The sequence below is a fragment of the Crinia signifera genome, chromosome 11, assembly GCF_055691185.1.
Source record: "Crinia signifera chromosome 11, ASM5569118v1, whole genome shotgun sequence".
In the NCBI taxonomy this organism is placed as follows: domain Eukaryota; kingdom Metazoa; phylum Chordata; class Amphibia; order Anura; family Myobatrachidae; genus Crinia; species Crinia signifera.
In genome coordinates this window covers 16,752,064-16,772,764 of record NC_139227.1, presented here as the reverse complement: position 1 = coordinate 16,772,764, position 20,701 = coordinate 16,752,064, and the positions used below count along the sequence as shown (strand labels likewise).

The following is a 20,701-nucleotide window of genomic DNA, read 5'->3' as shown; positions in this document are numbered from 1 at the left end:
AAAAGACAGTTGGGAGTTGATTGGCTGGTGCTTTATCTCCTATTACCTTTTCTCTGCTTTATCTCCAGTTTATCTCTTCTCCAAGCGTAATAAATCTGCCCCTAAGATATTTTAAACTGTATAAACTCAGTTTCAAATGAAGGGTCACATTGTTAAAAAGAAGGGGTTTGAAAAGATATATATTTAAATGACTAAACACAAATGGTAAGTGATACAAATATTTAAACAGTGGGTGAGATTTAATAGGATGAGAGATTCAGAAAGTGAGAGATTTGGTAAGAAATCTGCAGGTTTTTTTTAAAGCGGCAATCATTTACACGGCAAAACCAGTTTGATTTTGCAGTGTAAAGGATTGCCGCTTTAAAAAAATTTGGAGATTTCTCACCAAATATCTCACTTTCTGAATCTCTCATCCCATTAAATCTCACCCTCTCTTTCTTTTTTTTCAGCTGCAAATACTTTTGTTAAAACGTGTAATATTTTGTCTGTTATACTCTGTTGTCTTTTATATAGACTTTTGCACGTGAAAAAAAATTCTGTTTTTCATTAGTCATTTAACTGCATTTGTTTTGCTTCATTTGACCTTAACAATGTTGTAATATGTCACCATTTAATTCCAAGAAAGCTTTGATACAACATACTACTAAGAGGGGTTTTCAATGCAGCGTCACGACTGTAGGGCTGGCCCGACAGCCGTGACCCTGTCCTGTTCTCGGCCGGCTCGATACTGAATCGGAAGCCGGGATTCAATGTTCCGCCTGCCGTGCACCAAAAAGGGGGCACGTCTGCAAGGTGCGGCCAGAAATCATCGTGCTGTGGCTGGGAGCTCGCCAATTGCCAGCCGTTCTAGGCAGAACGTGCCCGACTGCTTGTAAAGGGAATAGCGGCGGGAGATTGAATACCCCCTAAAGTTGTGTAAACACCGTATGCTATGGGTGCCGGACGGAGTCCCGACAGTCGGGATCCCGACAGGCATTCACCCGACGTCGGGATCCCAACTGTCAAAACACTGACAGCCGGGTTCCCGATGGCCGTCGGCTCTTTTCCCTCGTGGGGGTCCACGACCCCCATAGAGGGAGAATAGAATAGGTGGCTCGCGTAGCGAGCGACCGTGCCCGCAAGGGTCTTTGTTGCACTCGCCATGCTGTCTGGGTCCGGCCAGTCGGGATCCCAACGACGGAATAATGACTGTCGGGATCCCGACTGTCGGAACCCTATACCACACCCGTATGTGATTTATGCTATAGTTTTTGACTATACAGTATACTCATAATCGATAGCAAGTTAGTGCAAATCGCACCGTCTTTTGCCGCCACCGATCCCAATTCCATCCTGATGTGTGGCGCCGCGGCATCAGAAATGGAAATATACTGTGCAGAACCGTCTATTTCTACTATCTCGGAACGAGGGCCATGCTGCCCATTGCAATGGTCTTGGAATAATAATTGGCCCCGGGCCCTGTGTAAACACTATGAGATTATCGGCCCAATGAATGCTTAGTTTATATCTAGGTTAAGTCTCGGACTCCAGGCCGGCTGATCCCTACACTGTAATTATTAGTTTGGAATCTCCAGTCCGGAGTGTCTGTGCAGGAGCTCTCTCTCTCTCTCTCTTTCTCTCTCTCTCTCCTGCCCAATTAGTTATTTCTTTTGTGGTTCCATTATTTTCAGAAGTCATCCCATAAGAAGCTATCAGTAATTCTTCAAAAATAATTAGTGACTACCCCCGACCTAATTAGTAATATTACAACCCGATAACCCAGATGCTTATACAGTGAATGTAACATACCATAAAATAACATGACAACACCAAAATAGACATAAATATAATATGTTCTGTATAATTCTATAAAATATGTTATTGATCTTTGTTTTTAGAGTGGTGCATTCTGACCCTAGCTGGTTTTTCAATCCACTATTGGTGAGGAGGTACCCACACCCAATCCACATAAGATAGCCACACCCCACTAAGAGTAAGGTACCCGCACCACATGTCTATCCAAGACTTATGTACCCATTCCCTATTAAGAAATATTAACAAAACCGTTAAATGTACTGTAGTAAGGAGGCGGCCTGGCCATACCTCCCCGAGATAGCCACGTGCCCCCTCACCCAGGTCCAGGGTCTGTCACAGTTGTTGGCATCCCTGAAGAGAAGACGCACAGCACATCAGTCCGACACCAAACTGGGCTTTCTCTATACTGATATTTCTAGTGCAGCGTACAACCTACTATGCAGTCTTGACATTTAAGACATTAATAGCACCTGGCTGTACACCGTATCTCACACTCATATTTAAGTCTTTATATAATTTTTGTGTTATAAATGGCCATAGAGCACACGAATACAGCTGGAGTTTGGGCCTGTTAGCATTGTATAATGAATGTCCACCAACAGGTGCAGCAGACTACAGCGGGTCTGTGCATTAGTGTTCCACAGCAACAACATTTCTGTGTTCTTCCCATTTCTCATCATCGTCATGCTGGGTTTCTAGGGTGCAGAGAGATGACATTTCGGGAGCAGAGGCGGTCTATAACCATCCATGATGCCTCTTCCCCCTTTTCGGAGCAGGTATCCAGGTATTTCCTTGTTCGACATTGTAAAGTCCTCTCTGCCTTGATGTTTTCATAGTCACCCCGGGTCAGTACACAATTGGACATCATAAAATCGATGAGATGATTGAGGTGTCCTTCTGTCATGTGGGTTAGGATGATCTCCCTGTTCTTTGTCAGGGTCTCAACGGAGTTCGCACGACGAACAAACCGAGGACAAGAGGGCTGACCTGAAACGCACACAGACAAAACTAAATGTGAAAGAAGAAGAATATGCCAGGAAACGTCTAAATGCAACTAGGAGAAAAGCCATTGTGTTTTAAAAAATGATTATCTATAATTTATATGTTTAGTGTCCATGTGTCTCCGAAACACTGCCATCTGTTGGCAGCAGGTGAAACTACATCTACTAGCTTTGGAAGCATTTGCTTCGAGTGGACTTAAGGTCCATACACACTGGGCGACTATGCCTAGTGTGTATGGACAGCGATGATGTCAATCATGCATACACACTGAGCGGCTTTCCCCCTGCCTGGCACCGACGGAGGGAGGAGGACGGCGTTGCATAGCGCAGAGCTATGCAAAACCGCCCTCAACGCCGCTCATCTGTTGGTATAACTGGCGGTGATGCGGGAGCGCGCAGCAGCGCTCGCCGCTCATCGCTGGGGCATACACACTGGGGAGGCTTTGAGCTGAAAGCCACTCAAACAGGCTGTTTTGAGCGGCTTTCAGCTCAAAGTCACCCAGTGTGTATGGGCCTTTACACTGCCATCTGTTGGCAGCAAGTGAAAGTACATCTACTAGCATTCAAAGCATTAGCTTCGAGCGGGCTTACTAGTACAGTATAAGCTGTGAGTTGGTTGGTTGGTACTTTATCTCCATCCACTTCTATCTCTCCAATGTTTAGTACATAGACATGGGATATCTTATAACAGGATTTGCTGGTCTGTTGTATTTAGGCCATACTTGCTTATCCTCCCAAAAATCAGGTCTGCCTCCTGGCCTCCTCAGAAAGCTGGACAAGTCCCCACAAAGGCGGCAGCCTCACACAGCCCCCCTCGGCAGGGGGTGTTGCGTCATTGTGGCCCCGTACCCCACTGTGCAATGTCTCTAATAACAGCATTACACAGCAGGGGGGGTGGCCACAATGATGCAATTGCAATGTTCATGCCCCCTTATTGTCAAGCCCTGTTTCTTTTCCGGTATAGCTGCTGGCCTGCCCTCTACCGCTTGGAGCTGGTTGCCCTATCCTGGAGAGGTCAGCTTAAATGTTGCCAACACTGAGTCAGGCAGGTACCCGCCAGTTGCCGATGCTAGCTAGGCAGTATGAGTACATCAAATCAATTGTTTGACATACTGAATATATTCCGACACCTAATAACAAGAGACTTCAGATATAAAACAAATAAAAAGAAAGAATGAATGTATAACCGGATCATAAAAATGGTTTAACATAACCAATCCAGCTCCGTATGCTTAATGTATGTTCTTACCTCCTGTCTCTTGGTGTGTCCATCTCACCCCATAATTTCTCGATGCGATAGGAGGGTGAAATCTGTTCTTATTGCTTGGAACTGGCAGGCTGGCTGAGAGAACAAAGAAATGAAACAAGTGAGCCATCTGTGCAAACGTAGCAGATAAGTGTAAGCAGTATAAAGATAAAACAGATTTATGTCCTGAAAATACTCGCTGCACAGCAAAGCGACTTGTTTTATTGGCTTCCCTTGAATAGCGTGCTCAGTGCCTTCCACAGTGAAGACGGCCATTTTGTGTGCTGAACCAATTAGTAGCATTCTTAGTACCCCTTTCACACCAAAATCTTGTGTCTGACTAGGGATTGGGGACGCGTTTCCAATTCTGGACAAACCCCTTTCAGGCCGCGGTGCAGTGTTAACTCTTCTAAAGAGACACTGGGATGTTCTGACTCTGGACCCTATTCTAAATAAAATACTCCCACAAGCACCTCAGGTCATTTTTAGACAGACAAGGGCCCTTAAAAATACGCTTGCTCCAAGTTAAAAACAGAAAAATGGCTAAGACAGGTGAATGGCCTTCATCCTTGCAGTCGCTGCAAATTTTGCAAGGATAAAAAAGAAAATATTAAGTCAAGATAAAAGGAAATCCTGGGAAATAAAAAGGTATTATATATTGCCAAACCAGGCACATTATTTACATGCTTGAATGTAAATGCAGAACACGTTATGTGGGAAAAACTAAGAGGCAGGTAAAGATCGGAATCTTGGAGCACATTAGAAGTATTGTGAATGGTGCGAATAACCACAGTGTCCCTAGACACTTTGCGAAATGTAATGGGAATTCCCTGAGTGGTTTTAGTTTTAAAGCGATAGAGCAGTGGTTCCCAACCTTTTTTCTCTCCCGTACCCCTTGATTAGGATTTTCATTGATGAGTACCCCCTCCTCTCAATTTAAAATATAGACCGTACTTATGAGTGGAGTGGAAGTGAGCGGTATGCGTATGCTTGTGCATGTCCTTATATTAAGGAGTAGCGGACAGGAATCGTGCTCTTCTGTTTGCTGGTTGTTCATTGTTTCCAGGGTTCCCACTTACACCTGTAGGATTAATGCCGCTGCTTCTTCCACCTGTGTCAGTGCTGGGCAGATGATCGCTGATGTCTGATTGCAGCACGGGTAGCTCCCAGTGGATTGCTGGTCAGGCAAAAGCACAATGAGATGCTGATGACGCTGAAGACAGAACCATAAGTGACACAACATGGTTCTTCTCCATAGCAATGGGTCTTCTTCTTCTGCCATCAAAATACTTTTTTTCATCTTCCGCCATTACCAATATTATTTTCAAGTACCCCCAACTGGTCTGCAGAGTACCCCCAGGGGTACTAGTACCCCAGGTTGGGAACCACTGCGATAGAGCATGTGGTTTTAGATGGAGGAGGAGGTGATTTATTGAAACGACATTTTGGATCTACAGTATGCCTTAAAAACCCTGGTGCCCGATGGAACGAACGAGACCTACGATACCACACCTTTTTTGCACTGATCTCTGTCCCTCTGATGTCCAGGAGGTGGGGTGCTGTTGTTTGGGCGAATAGAGCCGGCCCCACTGCTCCCAAATGGTGCATTGTTCTGGGGGTCAGTGTAATCTGTAAAGAGTGGGTTCTCCGGAATCGCACCGGTAAATATTTATATATTATCCTATATATGTATATATATTCTTATTTTATTTTTATCATTTTTTTATAAAATATTTTATACATTTTTTTTTTTTTTAGAATATACATATATTTTTTTAGGATGTGGGTGACAGAAAATACTCTCGTTACTAACCAGTGGGAAGACTATGTCCCAAATAGATTGCACTTTGTATGATATTATTGTGTAAGTTGTAGATGTGTTTGTCTTTGGTGTGTATATGTATATATATATTTTTATGTATCCATTCATTGTAGTGTGAGATGTTGTGAAGTACCACTGTATAAAGAGATTATGTAGCTGTGCGATATGATGGAAATATGTCAGTTTTCCCGTGTTAAAACAATTAACCAATCCGGTAATACTGTATGGTATTTAAACTATGACGTGAGTAAGAAGGTCACGACAAAACGGGTTGGGCGTGTTTAGAGGACAACAATGTGGTGAGGTTGCCCTGCGAGACTCCCGGTGTGTGAAAGCCGAGTCCAGCCGAGGGCAGACGTGAGACTGTGCTGGAGACCATCCGGAGGCACTGGTTACTGATACATGAGGCCGATCACATCGTTCTTAGATGTCTGTATGTTGGTGCTATTAAAAGTGTTGCTTTTATCTATCAATTGATTGTGCCCCCATTTCTTTTTTCATTTCTAAGTAACACTTGGGACCTTATTCTGATTGACTCGCAAGGCTGCAAAATTCGCAGCATTGCAAGTCCATCAGACTCCGCCCGCAGTGCCGCCCGCCCCACCCTTGCACGCCGTGCCCCCCCCCCCCACCCCCACAGGGCTGCGAATGGATGATTTACACAATCATCCATTCGCAGATGGGGACCATCAAATGATTTAACCCGTGCACGCAGTTCAGAGTGAGCTATATAGTCACTCTAAACTGCGGACCCCCGGATGTCAGCTGCCCGCCCACCGGATGTCCGTCACGGCCTCATTACCATGAGAATGCCCAGCGTTCTCATGGGAACACCCATGGAACACTGGGCATTCCCATATGGTAATAGGGCTGCCTGGCGCCCACCACCCTTCACCCCCCCCCCCCCCCGCACGCCGGCTAGGGTGCGTGTACCTGGTGAACCAAAAGTCCGATGTGGGTGCTCGCACCCTACGTCTGCACATGTGCAGAAACACGCATGCGCAGGCATGCAACATCGGTCCTCCTTGCGAATGCACGGGGGACCAAAGCAATTAGAATAACCCCCATGGTCCGTGGTTGGATCATATTGGGAAATGACACAAGATTATAAAATGTGTGTTTTGAGACTGGCCCAGTGCTGTTAATAACAATATCATCATTGTAAAGCAATACATGACAGAACACAAGGCTGATTCACAGGCTCCACCCTCTTACCGCTCCTTTGTTCTTTCTTTGCCACAGGACAGAGTGAGGATGCGCCAGTGTCCTCGTCTGGGGCACTTTGTGTGCGGCTCCTGCTGCTTTTAGTTGTCCAGCAATCCTGCAAAGTACAAATGATGCTTACTCTCATATCCATATTAAAAAGCCTGTGGCTGTGCATCTGATACCAAGCTATTATCACTCTATGCAAAGATAAGTTACATCAATATTTAATTAAAAAATCCCCAACCATGGTAAAAGGTTAGAAAACATGTGCTTGGATATTGCAGGGAGCATTGTTGTGTAAGGAAATGGTTGAAAAAGCTGCAGTCAAGCAGCGAAACGCGTCAGCCTACACCCACATTGGATCCACCACCCACGCTTGTGCCAACTTTGTACCATCTCCAACCATTGGAACCGGACCAGCCCTTGAGACTGTCAGTACAAGGGTTGCATACCCTTTTCCAGGATAACCCAAGTCCAACAGTCCATTTTGCCAGCACCTCACCCATGGACAATCATTGAGGCTAGGGGCACGCCTCCCCATTGTGACCCAAACAAGGTTACTGGAGGTATTTTAACATACCAATACCAAGGCGGACATTTGGGTATATAGGAACAGATTCCACTGCACCATCTTCAACTCCAAGCACAAACATGTGGAACTACAGTAATTACAAATTCTTCAGTTCCAAGCACAGACGTGTGGAGCAAATGGGTGAATATACTTTACCAACACGCATATTACTGCTGTTTTTCAATTGAACAGTCATCTACAAACTTTCATTATAATACTGTTTCTAATATATATTTTATATATATATAATTTTTTATTACTATTAAATTGTTCAAATTTTAATAATGCTGTTTAGCGCGGTCACATATTACCTCCAGGCTATAAGGCCTATTGCATAAACTTTGATGACTCTTTACCCACTTATTATATAGATATACCCTTGTACTCCCTCAAAAATATGTGCCCAGTCCTCACCCGGAGGGTGTTATAGCTGCCCTCTACAATCCTTTATTAAACACTAAACAATTGGTGGCCACTGATTTCGACAGTTGCAGGTGCCATTGTCCAATGGGCACAGCAGGTTCTGTCCCTGGCTGTGGTGGCCACTAGCGCCGGCTGCACAGATATCTCACAATAATAGTGACATCGCTTATGCCCGGAGGACCAGGCCAGGCAGAGTGACACATCTCAGCAGCATTAGGCTGTTGTGCTATAGTGTGTTCGCCAGAGGGGGCATCAGTAAAGAGGCAAAGCAGGAAGCGTTATACACAATACGGGCAGGTGTAATACATCTACTCCAAAGTTATTTGGAGTATGTACGCTACCATGTACTTTATATGAGCAACTCCGAATCTCCTTGGTCTTTTCTCCTTGGTTGTCCTCTGTAGGACCTCAACAAGTATACAAATAATCTCTGCACAAATCCTCCACACAGCTCATTGATTGGTGGCCGAATACCAAAAATGCCCATAGCTTTATTAGCAAGATTTGACATTGGGTAACCATGGTGAAAATATATATGCCAAGTCATAGGTACAATGGGGCAGATGTATTAAGCTTTGCGAAGAGATAAACTTGAGATAAAGTGGAGATAAATTGGAAAGAGATAACGCACCAGCCAATCAACTTCCAACTGTCATATTTCAAACACAGCTGATTGGCTGGTGCGTTATCTCCTTCCAATTTATCTCCACTTTATCTCAAGTTTATCTCTTTGCCAGGCTTAATACATCTGCCCCAATAGTTCCTCATTCAACATACTATATATCACTCCCAGATCGGTTTTACTGCTGGCATCCTGACCATCGACCATGTATATGTATCCCTTCCTCACCGGTTCTACTTCTTATGGGCCATATTGTTATATAATGTGCTATTACTAAATTGAAGAGGCGATTGGATGAAGGTGTTATTATAACAGTGTTATTTTAAATGTTGATGGTCTATATACTGATACATTTTGTGGGTATAAAGTGGTGTGGACACTGTGAGATTTTGCGTTCGATTTCGACTATATACTGTAGTCAAAATAAATCGAAATCGAATGGACAGCCGCATTCTATGCCAAATCGATCCCGATGCGCGCTCCCGTTCAGTGTAAATTGAACAGTAAAATAGACTGTGCAGCCATCACTATATAATACAGATCTGTACTATATAGTCCAAATTGAATGCGTTTTGCTTGTAGTTTGATTCGATCCCAATCGAATAGCAAGCACAATCACACTGTGTAAACACACCTTAATGGGGCATACAGACACGTCGATCCAGCGGCCGTCGATTACGAGAAGGAAGGAAGGGAGGGAGCATGGAACTGCATTCTGTCTGATGATCGAAGCCAGCGGCGTAAGGCCCTTATTCAGATCTGATTGCAGTACAAATTTGTTCTCAAAATGGGCAAAACCATGTGCACGGCAGGTGGGGCAGATGTAACATGTGCAGAGAGAGTTAAATTTGGGCGGGGTGTCTTGAAACGGATATCTAAATTGCAGTGTAAAAATAATGCAGCCGGTATTTACCCTGCACAGAAACAAAATAACTCACACAAATCTAACTCTCTCTGCACTTGTTACATCTGCCCACCTGCAGTGCACATGGTTTTGCCCATTTTGAGAACAAATCTGTACTGCGATCAGATCTGAATAAGGGCCTAAGTTCGTTCCAGGTGCCTAGAGGCAAGATATACTGTATATTGGTGCCCCCCCCCCCAACACACACAAACACACATATACACATAGTTACCTACCCTCCTGCATTTTGCAGGAGACTCCCTGAAATAGCAGCAATCTCCCTCTCTCCCTCATTAGTCTAGCAATCTCCCTCATTTCACCTAGCCCACATTACACTGTTACATCATAGTTACCTCCCCTCCTGCATTCTGCAGGAGACTCCCTGACATAGCAGCAATCTCCCTCTCTCCCTCATTAGTCTAACAATCTCCCTCATGTCACCTAGCTTACATTACAGTGTTACATTTTTGGGGAAAAGGAATGAGAGACAGATACATTTACATTGAATCATCAGCCCCATTTCCCAGCACATTACCAAGTATAGTATCTCTTACTAACTGCTTTGGGGCTCAGCTACATTTGGATATAAGTCATTCTAAAAGATTCCTCTCAGATGTAGCAGTACACACCCACGCTTCTAGGTGCCACGTTCACAATCTCTTTTCACAATCTCTCCATATATGGAACTAGAGACGCCCTTTGGGTGGAGCATGACACAATCCCTTAATGGGGCGCTGTGCAAAATTCTATTACCAACTATAATCTCCCTGAAACTAGTTTTTAAAAGTAGGCAAGTACGCATATACACACACAACACAACCCAATAAAACCTTATATAAAATATATATTTCTGTTAAGAAATATAGATAGATAACACATATATTTCTCAGAACTCAGCCACAGAAGCAATATTGTTGGCTTTCCATCCTGTTGCCACGGGGCCGTACATCGGGATAGAATCTGCATCGAATGCAGCTAAACACTGTTCAATTCAGATTAGCTTTTGCTTCTCCAAACAAAATCGAATCGAAAACGTGTCAAAATCGAAGCGTGTGTACACCCCCATTAGTCCTATTTCCAATTCATAAATTCAAATGATTTATCTTTAACTGTAAATACCTCAGGTTCTTAAAAATAGAACACCATGCCCTCACCTATTCAATTGCGTTCTCCTCCTTTGTTCTTTTAATATAATTATTTATGTGTGCTTTCTTGCAGCTCCAGTAACCGTTGGAGAGCAATATTATTATTATTATTATTATTATTATTATTATTATTATTATTATTATTATTATTATTATTTTGTGTCTTTATAATGTTTATGAAACTAAAACAAACTTTATTTAAAAGAAGGATTTCTCCTAGAGAGTAAACACTTACATCTAAATAGCTGATGTCATATTCCACGGCACATGTCTGGGAGTGTTGTGTTGCCCTCTCCTGGAAAAAATACATCATTACAATTCGCAAATGTTCCAACAATGTAATGAAAGTTAAACACTATATAAATTATATCCTTGCCTATGTTTGAAGGGGATACGGTCATTACGTCGACAATCATTTGGTCGACACCGTTAGGTCGTCATGCAGAAATGTCGACATGGGACTGGTCGAAAGGTCATTAGGTCGACACAAGCATTAGGTCGACATGGGCAAGGTCGACATGGGATTTTTCACAGTTTTTTGAGCCAACATGTATTTCATGCCCTATCATCCACTAAGGCGTGGCAGTGGAATAAAATACTGCGCTGAGCCATGCGAGGGGACACGGTGCTACGGGTCAATGTCCATGTCGACTGTGTCGGTCAAAAAACAGTGAAAAACCCCATGTCGACATTTTGACTGTCGACCTTGCCCATACCGACATAATGCTTGTGTCGACCTAAACCCATGTTGACCTAGACCCATGTCGACCTTTCTGCGTGTCGGCCTAATGTCCATACCCGTTTAAAGACAATTTAATCTGTTAGTAAATACAATCTTAAATTACCAAAAGTCTAATTTTGTATTCTGAAATACAATAATACAGTATCATAATCCCTGAGCCCCATTACATACAAACTCTTGATGTGCTCCAGCCAATCTCCTAACTGTCATGTGTTTGCAAAATTACAGAGAGGAGCTGATTGTCAGGAGTATTCTTTTAGGGATGGCCATTGTTGCAATTGCCATCGATGGTTGCCATCGATGGCAATTCTGCAACTGGACATCGATAGTGCTATCGCTGACTATCTATATTTTTACATATCGATGGTCAGCCATTATGTTTGATTGATTGGCCTGTGGGCCAATCAAAACACGCTGGCGGGGCGGAGCTATGCTCCGTGTCCCGGTACTTTGAAATAAAAAAAAAGGCTAAACATCCTTTTGCTGTTCGATCGATGGAGGGAAACCATCTGGTTCTCCCCTATCAATGGCAAAAGTATTCAACATTGGCCATGAACCATCAATGATTTCGAATCATCGATGGTCGATGGCCATCCCTACATTCTTTATGACTCATAACAAGTTATAACAACAATATCATTTATTGATAAAACTGTCCCTTAGTATAATAAATGATGTCATAACACGATTATTGCACCTTCTTTATTATTAGAGAATTGATATCATTCACATAAATTGAAGTGGAGAATTTTGATAATCTGATCATGCCGAGACTGGCTGAGATAAGCACGTTATTTACTATGATTTCTATGGGATCACCTGATACATAGTATTGTCTGGATTCACAGCTGCTGCAGCAGCAGTGCTGCAAGAGGCGTCCTGTGTAACGAGATGCCTCCTGCCAGCTTCCCTGATCCGCTGTCTGAGTCCAAATACACCGCATCGGATCACTCTGTGGGACCATCGGTTGTCAGATAGCTCAGGATGTCCGGTGTAATGACTCAGTCGGGGCAGTGAAGCTGTGTCTAAGGACAGGAGCGTCAGCCCTGTTTTCTTGAACGCTAGCTGTCTCCAAACGGGCGCAATATGTAAATCATCCTGCAACTTATGGGGCACTGCCACCATGATATCTGCACATGATCTTGGTACAAATCTTGGGGGTGTATTTATTTGCTTACAATTATAATCTTTGGTACTTGTTTCCTAGCACGGCCGATGCGATGCGACCGACGCGACCGACCCGATTTTTAAATTGAATCAAATGTGAATAGGGTCCCTGGGACCCTATTTTACATTGGATTCAATGTAAAATATTCCCTAGACCCCCAATTTTGCACCGTAAACCCCCACCCCACGATTGACGCCAACCCGAAGCGTGGCGAGCGCAGCGAGCCCGCGAGGGGCGGTGGTGCGCGTCCTCCGACCTTTTCATTCCCCTACTATCCACGACGGCGTGGAGTTGAGAATATAAAGTGTGGCTTGTGCAGCGTGGTTAGCATGGTTAGCAATGGTTAGCATTACTGCCTCACAGCACTGAGGTCATGGGTTCTATTCCCACCATGTGTTATATATACGGGGCAGTATGGATGCTGTAATGGTTAGCATTACTGCCTCACAGCGCTGAGGTCATGGGTTCTATCCCCACCATGTGTTATATATACGGGGCAGTACGGATGGTGTAATGGTTAGCATTACTGCCTCACAGCGCTGAGGTCATGGGTTCTATCCCCACCATGTGTTATATATACGGGGCAGAACGGATGGTGTAATGGTTAGCATTACTGCCTCACAGCACTGAGGTCATGGGTTCTATTCCCACCATGTGTTATATATACGGGGCAGTATGGATGCTGTAATGGTTAGCATTGCTGCCTCACAGCACTGAGGTCATGGGTTCTATCCCCACCATGTGTTATATATACGGAGCAGTACGGATGGTGTAATGTTAGCATTACTGCCTCACAGCGCTGAGGTCATGGGTTCTATTCCCACCATGTGTTATATATACGGGGCAGTACGGATGGTGTAATGGTTAGCATTACTGCCTCACAGCACTGAGGTCATGGGTTCTATTCCCACCATGTGTTATATATATGGGGCAGTATGGACGGTGTAAAGGGTAGCATTACTGCCTCACAGCACTGAGGTCATGGGTTCTATCCACACCATGTGTTATATATGGGGCAGTACGGATGGTGTAATGGTTACATTACTGCCTCACAGCGCTGAGGTCATGGTTCTATTCCCTCCATGTGTTATATATACGGGGCAGTACGGATGGTGTAATGGTTAGTATTACTGCCTCACAGCACTGAGGTCATGGGTTATATTCCCACCATGTGTTATATATATGGGGCAGTACGGACGGTGTAATGGTTAGCATTACTGCCTCACAGCACTGAGGTCATGGGTTCTATTCCCACCATGTGTTATATATACGGGGCAGTATGGATGCTGTAATGGTTAGCATTGCTGCCTCACAGCACTGAGGTCATGGGTTCTATCCCCACCATGTGTTATATATACGGGGCAGTACGGATGGTGTAATGGTTAGCATTACTGCCTCACAGCGCTGAGGTCATGGGTTCTATTCCCACCATGTGTTATATATACGGGGCACTACAGACGGTGTAATGGTTACATTACTGCCTCACAGCACTGAGGTTGTGGGTTTGATTCCTGTGCAGAGTTTGTATATTCTCCCTGTACTTGCGTGGGTTTCCTCCGGGTACTCCTGTTTCCTCCCACATTCCAAAAATATACTGGTAGGTTTTTGGCTCCTAACAAAAATTAACCCTAGAATGTCTGTGTGCGTGTACATGTGGTAGGGAATATAGATTGTAAGCTCCACTGGGGCAGGGACTGATGTGAATGTTCAAATATTCTCTGTAAAGCGCTGCAGAATATGTGTGCACTATATAAGAAAACGTTAATAAATTGCCGAATAACTCGTAATAATCCTGTTTCTCCAATAGTTTTAAAAAGTGAAACTGAAATTGCAAAACGTCTTGAAACCGGCTGAACACGGCCTCAATTGAATAGGCAAGCCTGTTTTTATCGCTAACTGAAAAAAAAACAACAAAAAAAACACGTATCTAACTGAATACCCCCCCCCCCCCCCATTTAATTAGGTTGTAGATATCAATGTTTTCTGTGTGGAATACCCTAGTGGTATATATCCACTCAAATGGTTTTTCCGGTATGTTCCTTACATAAGCAACCAAAAAACCAATAGTTTGCATGTTCAGCCTTGAGTACAGGACATAGAAGTTATATACAGTAAATGATAGTCCCAATAATACATCTTCCCATTGTTCTTGAGATATGTGTAGAGGTTCACTTTCTAGCATTTCTATGAGGTTAATATGAAAATCTGCAGTTGATAATAAATGAAAAGAACATATCTCACCTTTTTTAACTGGAGGGTGTCAATTTCACGTTGCGTCTCTTCGCTAGAAAAAGTCTGGAGGACGCTTTGTAGATGGGACAAGCATTCTGTACAGGGAACATAAATACTTAGTAAATTAGCCTTCTGTAGTAGCCTTGAGGGTGGATTGACTTTTCTAAGCCTGCTGTCCTCTGAATTCGGGGCGGGTGCCCCAAACAGGCATTGTTACACCCGCGTCTTATTTGGAGACGCCCCTGGGTTCACCCCCTGCCCGCTTCCAGCCCTCCCTTCCTGGGGCAAACTGCCTAGCAAATGTGACACTCCCAAAGCCGCTCGCTCCTGGGGTTTGATCATATGCAAACCCTGAACACCGGGGACTAATTCGGCCCATAAAGTACTGTCTGAATCGGCCCCAAAATCAGAATGAAGAACTTTGCTGTTGTTACACTTCAGCTGTTACGTCCGATCTGTGTACAGCCATGTGGATGGCAAATGTTGAACTTACCAGCGGCTGATGGTCTTGCGGTGGGTTTCTGATGCCAGCACAGGCTGGTGAGCCGATTTAGGTTTGTGCGATGGATCTGCGGGAGATCTGTGGCCTTCAGGATAACACACATGTTTGGCTGCGGTCTGATGCCTCTAATGATTTCATTTTCCAGCTGCAAAGGATTCTTTTCTGTGATAGATGTTAAACAACATTAACAAAAACATGATATCTTTATATAAGCTGTGCGGGCTGGTGGTTGTGAGGCAGCTGGGCGTCTGGGAGCCCGGCTGGGGAGAGATGATGTGCTGCAGGAGGTGCATCTTGGTGCCGGGTGGGCGGCTGGTGCATGGCAGGGGAGCTATGTGTGCGGCTGTGTTCGGCCTGCGCAGCGTGAGCTCTGGCCAAGGAAACTGCGCTTTGCGGTGCATTTCTTGGCCTGGCCACTCCTGGAAAACAGGGACAACATGCCCCCATTACTGGAAATGCAGACAGTTCCGGGCTCTCTCCTGTTCCTGTCAATCAGGCAGATTCTATCGCATTTCATCCTGCACATACGCAATGCACATCCTACACGTGCACAGTTTCCCAGCCATAGAGAAACTGCACTATATATGACCCCCATAGAGGGAGAATAGAACCTGTGGCGAGCGCTGTGCTTGCCCCCCTGTCGGAGTAAGGGCAGTCGGAATTCTGATGTTAGTACACTGGCTGAGAGCTGTGAAAAATACAGAAACTCTGCACAGAAGCAATCATTGCTGAGCAATCATAATCATACCTTAGCCCACAGTGTTTTCTGGATCCCAATTCCTTTTCATTTAATCATTTGGACTCATCTGGACCAGCCCCAAATTCATCAGCACCAGCAATTTGCACCCTAGCAGATGGAGTACCATCAGCAAAACAGCTACACCCCCAAGCCGTCCTCCATGGTGGGCTGAACCCAGTTGGACCAGTTTTTTACACCAAACAGGAGGTAAACAGGAGACTGCGCATATTAGGCCTTATTTTGATTCATGTTTAGGGTCTGCGCATGCCCAGGTGCGTTTCTGCGGATGTGCAGACACAGGGTGCGTGCACCCACGGCAAACTTTTGGTTCGCCGGGTGCACGCACCCTACATGCCAAGGGGGGCGGAGAAGGGCGGGGTGCCGGGCAGCCCCATTAGCAGATGGGAACGCCCAGTGTTCCATGGGCGTTTCCATGAGAACGCTGGGCGTTCCCAGGCAAATGAGGCCGTGACAGACATGCGGGGGGCGGGAAGCTGATATCATCCATTCGCAGCCGTGCAGGGGGGCACGGCGTTCGAGGGGGGCGGCCGGTGTCTGATGGACTTGCAAGGCTGCGGATTTTGCAGCCTTGCGAGTCAATCAGAATAAGGCCCATTATGCATGGTGGACGGTAATTTAAAACCTTTTTAAAACAATGGGAACGGACAGTGCAGATACTTAAATAGCAACCGTGTGGAACTGACTAAATGCATGCATTGTAGTGTCAATTACTAACACTATTGGTCATAATATTTGTATCTCTTGATAAAATGTATTTTTACTGTAAAATCAGTCCAATTGTTCTAGATAGATCTTTGTTGAATACCCAAGCGCTGCTTCACCACCCATTTTTTTTCTCTTCTCAGTTTCAGGGGACTGACTATCCCCCCTATAGCAGCTGCTGGTGCGGCAGCTTCTGTCAAGTGCTGCTACCACCCCTAGGGGTACAAATATTTTTTACCTGTATATGTACACCCTTTCATGGTCTTTAAAGCAGTGTAAATACATCTTCTGTAGTAGTACACTATGCAATGTGATGAGAGGGAATCTCAGGGATGCGCTTACCAGGGAACGGTCGTCGTCTGCTTAGGCTTTCATATAAAAGTATCCCGAAGCTGCAGAAGAAGAGATGACTGTTTTATGCAAATCGTATGGAGACAATAGAATAGGACAGCGTCCAGATTTACTACCAGTTTTATTTTCCTACGTGTATTGGTTGGGTGTTTAGCATTTAGGGGCCTAATTACAATATGGAGAAAAGCCAATAACCAATCAGAAATGGGCATTTATCCAAAAGGCGGGGCATCTCTATATTTTAGAGTTTTTTTTGCAAATGCTCTACTTATGTTGAATAAAGGTTTTATGCAAGTACTATTTAGTATAAATCTTGTACGCCATACTGTTCTCTTATGAAAGGGATTGTTATCATTTTACATACAGATAGAGCCGGCTCCATCCTTGCAGGGGATACGCCGCCAGTGCGCTCCGTGGCAACGGAGCTTGGTGGGGGTCCCCGCTGCCTCCCCCGCTGTCGCCACCGGAAAATTAGAAAATGCATATGACGTAAACCCTTATGTAGGGTACACACCAGGGGCGACCCGCTAACGATGTACAGTGTCTCATCCGACCCGCTCACGGTGACGCGGGGGGGCACGACCCGCTCACGATGTGCACCGTGAGCGGGTCCGATCCGATGGCGACCCGCACCCGGCTGTATGGTCGTCATTGAGATCCTACCTGCAGCAGGTAGGATCTCAATAACGACCGACCCGCGGGACCGCGCATCGGATCGGTATCGGTCCACACCAGGACAGAAAAGGGCCCAATCAGCACACAATCTACATCCAATTGGTCGGAATTGGATCTAGATTGAGGGGATCGGGCCCTAGTCGTCCTGGTGTGTACCCAGCATTATTCTTGTTGACTCACTCTGATGCAAATTTGGAATCACCCTAACCCTGCCTTGCGAATGATTAACCAGCATCACCCACTCGAAAGCGGTATTCGTTGGCAAGGCTTGCGATTGGATGTTTTACATGAACATCCATTTGCATGCCAGTGGGAACCTCCCCTATCTTTCGATGGTCGCCGACCATGGAATGATGGTGAAGGCACACACATATGTCAGAGTGGTCCAGCTCACCCTGACATATGCGTGTAGAAATGCAGGGAACTGGGGGGTCAGCTGACATCTGGTTATGTCAGCTGTCCACCCCCTGCACCTGCGTCACGGATGCACTAGCTTGTGTACGCCCAGCGTTTTCATGGGAACTCCCATGAAACACTGGGCGTTCACATATGCTAATGGCCCAGCCCGGCACCACACACCCCTCTTCACCCCCTGCTCACAAGGCTGGGTGCCTGCACCTGGCAAACAGAATCTTTGCTGAGTTTGCACGCACCCAGCATATACACTTGCGCAGAAATGCTGGGGCGCATGCGCAAAACATCGGTCCCTGTGCGAATGCACGGCCGCTGCAAATGAACTAGAATAAGGGACTTAATGTGAATGCAGCAAATAAATGTGAAGGAGGAATGAAGATGTGAATAAGGGTCTTTACTGTTGCGCAGGTGTATAAGGGGATCTGCTGTCTGGCAGAAGGTTTATAAGTGGACTACTGTTTGGAGTGATGTGAATAAGGGTAGTCAGGTATAATGTGTAATAAGAGGCTATTGTGCAGTGTAATGTGAATTGGTACTATTATGTGGCCACACCTCTTCTCCAAGAAGACACACCCCCTTTATTTTAAGCACCCACCTGAGCGCATGCTGGGCCAGATGCACTCAGCTTCGAAAGTGATAAAATGGAGAGTGATAAACAACCAACCAGTCAGCTCCTGCCTGACATTTTTCAAACACAGTCTGTGACATGGCAGGTAGGAGCTGATTGGCTGGCTGTTTATCACTCTCCATTTGATCACTTTCGAAGCTTAGTGCATTTGGTCCGCTATCTCTTTTTTGAATATGGGGGGTGGGCGGGCACCAAATCTCTCTCTCTCTGGCACAGGGCACCAAAATGTCTAATTACAGCACTGATTAACCATACTTGCCGACTTTGGCATACTCCTTTCCGGGAGAAGCCCGGAGAGGAGTGAAAGGGGGCGGGTAGAGGCTTCGTTTTGGGGGCGGGGCACGGCTGATGTCATCAAGCCCCCATGACGGGCTGAAGCATCAATTTGCGGGTCCGTGGGTGGGGCTAAAAATTACGCAAAATGCCGTCCCCTCCCCGCGGACCCGCGAAAGTCATAGTTTTTAGACCGCGGGGAGAGGGGGAGCCGGGGCTGTAGGGAAATGCGGGAGACTTGCCCCCCTTCCCGGGGGAGGGGGACCCGATTTGCGGGACCCTCCCGGCCATTCCGGGAGGGTAGGCAAGTATGTGATTAACTTCTATATACATTACTGACAGTGTCACATTTCTTTTTACTAACCTGTAAATGTCATCTTCTTTGGTTGGTCTATGTCCCTGCAGTCTCTGAGGCGAGAAATACACTAGAGATGCATTATCATCCGTGACTGGAGAAACGGAAACTTTCTGCATTTCTGACAACCAGAAATCTGAGAGCTGGAAGAAATACTTTAAATTAGCAACGAGCAACAAGATAACTGGGAACCTGTAGAAGACTAGAAGGAAGTACAGGACGGCAGACATGGGGAAGAAGGGCGACATACAGTTTGTTACAATACATATCATCATGTGCTGAGCATGCATTTAATAGTATAGACACCCCAATAATATGATACACATTCACATATCTATTTCTAAGCCTGGAACAGTTGCTTTTGTTCCCTAGTGTAAAATAAAGTGCTCAAATATAAAACAGTAATAACATGCTACAATTCCTGAAGGTATGGCTGAACTTTAGACCCTCCTCAAAAGAGCAAAAGGCACCGATCCTTGACTTCCGAAGCCAACAGTCCCTTTGAAGGTAAGGCTAGGGAGAACTTTTTTTCTCCTGGGAGCCCTAGTAGTAGTAGTAGTAGTAGTATGTTTATTTATAAGGCGCCGCAAAGTGTCCGCAGCGCCGTACATAGCAAACAAACAACAACAACAAAAAAATTACAAGGTAACGTACAGTGTGTGTTGAAAAATACAGTATAAATAGGGGTATAGTTGGTAGAACTAAAATCAGCATCAGTTCAGAAGTAGGTGTCAAAATTGTCAAGGAGACTGAAGATGAAGTAGAGGAAGGGAAGAACAGGACAGGAGGACAGGTGAGGTAATGAGGTAGGGTGAGTACGTGAGGAAGGAGGACCCTACTCATAAGAGTTAAAGACTAAAAGAAGGTGGGTGGACGAACGAAAAACAATAGGATAAGTAGGAACGGAGGGGTAGGGTAGGCAGGATAGGAGGATCAAAAGAGGTTAGGAGGAGGAGGGATAGGCTAGTCGAAAAAAGAGGGTTTTGAGGGAGCGCTTGAAGGAGGTAAGGGAATCAGAAAGACTGATGGGTGGCGGGAGGTTGTTCCAGTGCAGGGGGGCAGCGCGAGAGAAGTCTTGGACACGGAAGTGGGAGGAGGTGATTAGGTGAGAGGTCAGTCGGCGGTCAGCGATGGAGCGAAGAGGACGGGAGGGAGTGTGGATAGA

At 45.3% G+C, this 20,701-nt stretch overlaps 1 protein-coding gene across 2 annotated transcripts in view; it reads right to left on the bottom strand.

Annotated features, from left to right (window-relative positions):
- Nucleotides 1-389: 389 nt before the first annotated feature.
- Nucleotides 390-20,701, bottom strand: part of LOC146044964 (receptor-interacting serine/threonine-protein kinase 2-like) — a 41,026-nt gene continuing 20,714 nt past the window's right edge. Inside the window, exons 5-12 of one of the 2 annotated variants that reach the window (XM_083163642.1) lie at nt 19,546-19,679; nt 17,183-17,232; nt 15,370-15,540; nt 14,886-14,971; nt 10,970-11,029; nt 7,079-7,184; nt 4,045-4,137; nt 390-2,802 (exon numbers count right to left, since the gene is read on the bottom strand). In XM_083163642.1, coding sequence (XP_083019768.1) covers nt 2,477-2,802; nt 4,045-4,137; nt 7,079-7,184; nt 10,970-11,029; nt 14,886-14,971; nt 15,370-15,540; nt 17,183-17,232; nt 19,546-19,679 — 1,026 coding nt within the window. In that variant the 3' untranslated portion in view covers nt 390-2,476. The remainder of the gene's footprint in view (nt 2,803-4,044; nt 4,138-7,078; nt 7,185-10,969; nt 11,030-14,885; nt 14,972-15,369; nt 15,541-17,182; nt 17,233-19,545; nt 19,680-20,701) is intronic. The other variant, XM_083163643.1, reaches the window with a different exon arrangement.